The sequence below is a fragment of the Rutidosis leptorrhynchoides genome, chromosome 6, assembly GCF_046630445.1.
Source record: "Rutidosis leptorrhynchoides isolate AG116_Rl617_1_P2 chromosome 6, CSIRO_AGI_Rlap_v1, whole genome shotgun sequence".
NCBI lineage: Eukaryota > Viridiplantae > Streptophyta > Magnoliopsida > Asterales > Asteraceae > Rutidosis > Rutidosis leptorrhynchoides.
Window position 1 is genome coordinate 381,345,404 of NC_092338.1, and position 7,127 is coordinate 381,352,530.

Sequence of the window (7,127 nt, forward strand, 5' to 3'; positions counted from 1 at the left end):
CAGACGCTCGAAAACCCTTTCTGGGTTTGATTCTGCTCAAAAACCTCTCAGGGTTGCACCACTACAGTGAAACCATAAGGTTCTTGCTCGAAAAACCTGTTCATTCACCCACGTATTGAGTCTGTTTTGGCTCCAAACTTTGGACCCTTAGTCAATACCCACCGATATTGCTATTACCCGATAGTTTTAAGTGTGAAAAGGACATGTCCTTGACATAATCCCTTGATTTGTGTCATAGAGGACAAAGGACTTGTCCTTTTGTGCATAAGCTTGTACTTTTGTGTAAGTATTCACGTGCATAGGTATTCTCTATCTTAAAGTCAAACAACTTGAACTTAAAACAAACTGAATTTAGTGTTTTCAGTCAAATTTGCTCGAAAAAATTGTGAAAAGTGTAATTTTTGCTCGAGAACAGTGTGTAATTTGAGTATTTGCTCGAAAATTGTGCAAAAAAATCGAAGGATTGACTGAAAACAGTGTTTTTATTGCCCGAAAACCTTGCACGAAAATCTTTTTTTGCTCGAAAATCTTAGTTCTTTGTCTCATTATGCTCGAAAACTCAGTTTCCAGAAAACCTGGTTTTGCTCGAAAACCACCCTGTTTTGAAGGCTTGGTTTTGCTTGAAACCCTAGTTATCTGCTCGAAAATTTAGGTGCTCTAGAACTAGATTTGTGCTCGAATACCTTACATGCTCGAATACTTGCCTGCTCTAAAAGTTTACTGGTGCCTTATTATCGTACCTGCTCGAAAACCTAGGATTTTACTCCCATAACTGTCCTGCTCGAAAACCTTCCTTTCTTATCACCTTGTTGCTGCTCGAAAACATAGTCTGATTTGAAATTTGGCTTTGCTCAAAAACCACTTGGTCTATAAAAGTGGTTTTACACCAAAACCCTAATTTCACTCTGTTTATACAAGTAATTCCCCACTCTCAAAACCTCCTCTTAACAATCTCTTGTCAACCTCTTCTCTTTTGCACCATTCAGTCTACACTCTTAGTTAAGATGGCTACTGCAAACCATGATGCTTTGGTCGTGGGCTCGGATACTCGTTCTCCCATGCTGTTCAAGGGATTTTTTGACGAATGGAAAGGAAGATTCGACAACTTCATCGATGGAAAGGGAGAACAAACCAAATACCTCTGGGAGTCATTTCTCAATGGACCTAAGATCTCACTTCATCCTGACACCGGCGCGCTTCTAAAACCCTATGAACTCCAGGGTGAAAAAGCCAAGAGAGCTCAAGCCGATATTGATTCCAGATCCATTATCATGCAAGCTCTTCCTCATGACATGTACAAATCCGTCAGCTCTCTGAAATCCAGAAAAGAACTTCTAGATGAAATTACTCGTCAACAGGAAGGATATAGCCAATCCGACCAGACAAAACTTGACATAGCTCTCGCAATGTATGAGGACTACTTTTAGAAACCTGACAAACCTTTAAAGGACTGCTACAGACGTTTCTATGAGGTCATAAATGAGCTAAAGAAGGTTGGAGTGAAAAAGAAAAATCAAGAGCTGAACATGAAATTCCTGAAGAAACTGAATGCCACATGGACACCATACGGAAACAACTTCCGTGCCTCCAAAAACACCAAGAAGTACAACATCCATGAAGTTGTAGCGAAACTAATGTATCATCAACCTGATGTTCTAGCCGCCCAAAACCCTAAATCCAACCTCACTGAAACCAGTGATCCAATGGCTCTGTTTGTTAACAAAAGCTCCACTAAAACCCCTTCCAACCGCTCCAACTCACTCAAAGCAAAACAAACCATTTTCTCTGATGAGGACACATACTCTGACGTTGATGAAGAGCATCGAGATCTCGTCAAGGCTACCGCAATTTTCAGCAAGCAACTGAATCTCAGGAGATCATCTGGAGATTTTAGCAAGAACAACAACAATCGAACCTCATCCAGCTCTTCATACTACAAAAAACCCGAAACCTCAACCACTCAATACTGGGCTCCTGACAACAAGGACCCCGATAATGTTTGTTTCAACTGTGGTAAAACAGGTCACTTTGCACGAGAATGCAGACTACCCAAACGAAAGGATGCTGAGTACTACAAGAAAAAGATGTTGCTCGCCCAAGATGCCGAAAAAGGAAAGGTCCTCAAAGCCTCAGATGATGTTTGTTTGAACTGGTCAGACAGTGAACAGGAGCCCGAATGAGCTAATGTAGTGAAACTCACCAACATGAACCGTGCTCCAAACAATGTTTCTTCCGATGATGAGGAAGAGGTACAACTTTACACCGACATAATTCATGAATATTACAACTCTGTAAATAATAGCTCTGAATGTGTTTATGATGTATTGCATGCACCCTCTAAGAGACCTAATGACCCACCTGTCCAAATTAATGTGTCCATTAGAGATGAACCTGCTTCTAATAATCATGATAGAGTGCTCCCTGAATTTCCTGATATGTATGTTGAAAACTTTGCTAAAATGAGTAAGGACCTTAGATCACTTGCTAGTCAGGTTAGTGGACTACAAAATGAGAACCATAGGTTAAAAGCAGAATTTAAAATTAAAGTGTCAAACAATGCATACCTAACACTTCAGAAGGAACTAGCTGGAAAAGTAACACAATTGGAGGAGCTAGAATCTAGTGTGAGACCGTTACGAATAGAAAGGACAGACTTTAGGTTAAGAAATGAAGTTCTTAGTGAGAAAGTAGACAATGCAGAGAAAGAAATTAAGAAACTCACTGCTTCTAAGAAAACTCTTCTAGATACCTTAGAAGAAAAGATAAGAGAACCCCTTTTCAGTCTTGCTAAGAAAACCTCTGAATGTTCTAAACTTACTGCACATAATCTAGAGCTTCAAACTCGTCTAGGTCAATTTGAAGAAAAGCTCTACAGGACCGAACAGTCTAAGGTTGTTTTAGCAGGACATATCTCGAATCAAACCCTGTTCATGAATCGACCAAAGGACTCCTTCCGTGAGAACAAAGGCCTAGGCTTTGAAAATCCTCTCACCTTGTCCAATATGGCCAAAGCTGAGCCCTGTCTGTATGATAGTAGATACTTGATGATTGGCCTACCTGTACGACTCACATTTGCATCCAACAGTGAGGTTGAGGAAGCATTGGCTAAAAGATTAGCTAAAATGAAAAGAGAAATTGCTCTAATCTATGATAAAATCAACGCTCTTTATTTGAAAAAGAAAAACTCATTTTCATATGAAAGCTTACATGATTTGTTTAATGAGAGTGAAAGTTCGGAAGGTCAAAAACGTGTTGTCTACTTACCAACCCTGGTATTAGAAAAATACATCATCAGTTTAGAAAAGGAACTTTTCGAAAACAAAATGAAATCTTTTGACAATGAACGAAAATTTCTGATGATCATAAAAGCCATGCAACACCAAATCTCACTCCATGTGCCCACAAATGATCAACTTGCTCATGATGTGCATGAACTTCAAAAACAGATTGCTAGTCAAGCGACTACTTTCTGTGAAATGATTTCAAAGTCCAAAGCCCCTCAGGAACCGCCACCCTGCCACCTTATAGAACCCTCAAATATTCTTACTGATTCTCTCAAGGAAGAAATCGTTGATTTAAAACTTGAACTAAAAGGATATAAGAAACATGTTGCTCTTATTAAAAAGGAAAACATCAATTTGCAAGTAAAAGTTTTAATGAATCGTGATTTTGAAAAAGCCGAAAAGAATTTTGGTCCAACATTATCACAAGACTATTCACAAGAAAAGGAATCAAAATCAACGCAAGAGAAATTTGTACCATGGGTACCCACTTATTCTCAACGAGTTCTTCCCCCACATCACCAAGGCTTTCCTTACACTACTGTAGTGAACTCAAGGAAACCTGTCATTCCAGCTGTCACCATCCTAAAAAACCCTATTCATGGCTCTCGTTTAGAGATGATTGTCACTAAAAGGGGTGCTGACCCTAAACCACCACATTCCGCAACCTTGATGAGAAAGCCAAACAACCTTGTTCGAAGAATAATCCAAGAACATGGTGTGTATGACCACTCAGCAAGAAAAGCCCATAACCACCCTGCACCACCTATTCTAGACAGGAGGGGTGGTTCAAGCAACCTTCACGTCCACCGAAATATCAACCACTCTAACTCCTTCCAGAGCAACAGTTGTAGATCATTGAAACACAACACCGAATCCATCAGACATCCGCAACTACCAAATCTCAACTATGCTGCAAAGCGGGTATCTGATGGATTAACTAAGACTCAAAAGTGAAACCGTCGCAAAAGAGCACAAAGGGCTAGACAGTCATTACTTAAAGACATGAATCGTTTTCAAACTGGGTGTAAATTTGGTATTTTAAATTTCACAAGACCTAAACCAAAACAAAGCATTTTGAAAGCATGGAAACCCAAGACTGAAATAGTCCAAGCATCCTCAAGTCTTGCTTCTCAGTCCGGGTCATTAATTTGTAATAGATGTAAAAGACGTCAGTATTTTGGTCACCAAAACCATGATTCGTGTGTTGTAATGAATGTTCAGACCTTGTTGAATGTTTCATCTGATGAACCTGATGCTCTAAATTCTCTGAATGTGTCTGATTACAAGGAGCCCGAGATAACTGGGGTCCCTAAAACTTGTGCTTAACTCTGTTTTGCAGGTTATCCCAGCATATTTTTGGTATCTGGATTCTGGTTGTTCCAGACACATGACTGGTGATAAACCCATGTTGACAAACTATGTCAACAAGGTCCTAGGTACAGTTCGCTTTGGAAATGATGAAATTGCAACCATCGAAGGGTATGGTGATTATGTGTTCAATGGTGTAACCATCAAACGCGTGTCCTTTGTTTGAGGCCTTGGGTGCTGTCTCTTCAGTGTTAGTCAATTCTGTAACAGTGATCTCAGCGTGATCTTTGAAAGGTCCATGTGCTGTGTTCAAACCATGAAGGGAGACAATTTACTCGAAGGAAAATGTGAATCCACTCTTTATTCTCTTGCCATAAAAAACCTGTCTTCTGATCTACAACCACTCTGTCTTATTTCCAAAGCTTCCTCTGAAACCTCATGGTTGTGGCATCATCGGATGTCACACCTTCACTCTCAGAACCTTAACAAACTAGTTTCCAATAATCTTGTTGATGGTGTTCCTCTCATCTCATTTGATTCCACACACATTTGCCCTTCCTGTCCTATGGGAAAGATTCATAAATCCTCCCACAAATCAAAAACCGAATTCAACACCACCAATCCATTACATATGCTACATATGGATCTTTGTGGTCCAATGCGTTTTTCCAGTGTAGGCGGTCGAAAATACATTCTGGTGATAGTTGATGACTATTCTCGTTACACCTGGGTCAGATTTCTGAAAACCAAGTCTGAAACTCCCAAAACAATCATTGAATTCCTAAAATGAATTCAACTCTCCATCAATAAGCTGGTTCGAATTCTCAGAACTGATAGCGGCACGGAATTTCAAAACTCGGTTCTTAATTCTTATCTTGACCAGTCCGGTATCACCCATCAATCCTCTGCCGCTCGCACTCCACAACAAAATGGCGTAGTTGAAAGATGAAATCGTACTCTTGTTGAAGCCGCAAGAACAATGCTTGTTTATTCCAAATTACCTCCGTCCCTCTGGGTTGAAGCTGTTAACACTGCATGCTTCACCCAATATCGGTCCATTGTTAACTGTCGGTTCGAAAAAACTCCATATGAACTTCTTTTCAATCGTCGACCCAACGTAAAGTACTTTCGCATATTTGGATATGTGTGCTATGTTCTAAACGACGAGGACAACGATGAAGCAATATTTATTGGCTACTCTGAAGATCGTGTGGCATATCATGTTTATAATCGTCGAAATCGAATCATTAAAGAAAGCACCAATGTCAAGTTTGATGAGATGTCTGGAATGGTGCTTGGTCATAACGGTTCTCGCCCTGGTCTCAATTCTGATCCTCACTTCCGACATATTCCACTGGCCACCTCTGATGATCTGGATGTGTTGTTTGAACCCATCATCCCTCCAATGTCGTCAAACCCCACGGAACCCTCTGAAACTGCTCCCCCCGAATCAATCATAATCGATTCTTCTATTCCAGCAGTAGTGGGCGAATCACCATCCGACGAAAGTAATTCATCCGAATTTCTTCTTCTGGATGACCTTGACACTGGAGTGTCTTCCTCAAACAACTCTCCCATTACCAACTCTTATCCTCCAGCTGTTGAATTGCCTCCTCTCGAATCTAGTGAAAATTCTCCTTCAAATGAAACAGATACCAGGTCCTTAGATGCTGCAACTCCTCCCATACTTTCTACTGAACAAAATGTAGATACCCTTGTTCCTTTGTGGGAAGAAAATGCCACCTACCCTACTGACAACACTGAACTTACTGGATCCTCATCCTCTTCGAATATCGACACCTCTCTTAATGATGGATCTACTTCACCTCTTCCACATTCCACGAAATGGACTGCGGATCATCCAATTCATCAAATCATTGGTGATCCAGACGCTCCTGTCCGCACTCGCAAGGCTTCCAACAATGAATGCCTCTTCGCTGCCTTTCAAAGCATGATCAAACCTAAAACTGCTTTTGAGGCCCTCCAAGATCCCGACTGGTCTATTGCCATGCAAGAAGAAATTCATCAATTTGATCGGCTTGAAGTATGGAAACTTGTTCCTCGTCCATCTGGAAAAACCATCATTGATACCAAGTGGATCTTCAAAAATAAGAAGGATCCTCATGGCATCATCATTCGTAACAAAGCACGTCTTGTAGCAAAAGGATATAGACAACAAGAAGGAATTGACTACGATGAAACATTTGCTCCTGTAGCTCGATCAGAAACCATCCGTCTATTTCTATCATATGCTGCTCACCAACGATTCACCGTTTATCAAATGGACATAAAAACTGCTTTTCTAAACGGCATTCTTCAAGAAGAGGTCTATGCCAGTCAACCTGAAGGTTTTGTTGACTCCAAATGCCCCAACTACGTGTATCTCCTTTCCAAGGCTCTTTATGGTCTAAAACAGGCGCCCAGGGCGTGGTTTGAAACCCTGACCGCATTTCTTCTCAAGAACGGTTTCTCACATGGAACCATTGACATGACTCTATTCATCAAAAAACAGAAAGAACACATCTTGTTAATTCA

General features: G+C 40.6%; 1 protein-coding gene across 1 annotated transcript; it reads left to right on the forward strand.

The window, feature by feature from the left end:
* Positions 1-1,004: 1,004 nt before the first annotated feature.
* Positions 1,005-2,180, forward strand: LOC139854948 (uncharacterized). Its single transcript, XM_071844217.1, has 2 exons — positions 1,005-1,408; positions 1,460-2,180. The coding sequence occupies exons 1-2, from the start codon at positions 1,005-1,007 to the stop codon at positions 2,178-2,180; spliced, it is 1,125 nt and encodes a 374-aa protein (XP_071700318.1).
* The last annotated feature ends 4,947 nt before the right edge of the window (positions 2,181-7,127 follow it).

Excerpts from the sequence above, each read along its gene's own strand:
- LOC139854948 (XM_071844217.1), top strand. The coding sequence starts at position 1,005 with ATGGCTACTGCAAACCATGATGCTTTGGTCGTGGGCTCGGATACTCGT. Across the intron at positions 1,409-1,459 it reads CTTGACATAGCTCTCGCAAT|ACGTTTCTATGAGGTCATAA; the intron begins GTATGAGGACTA and ends GGACTGCTACAG.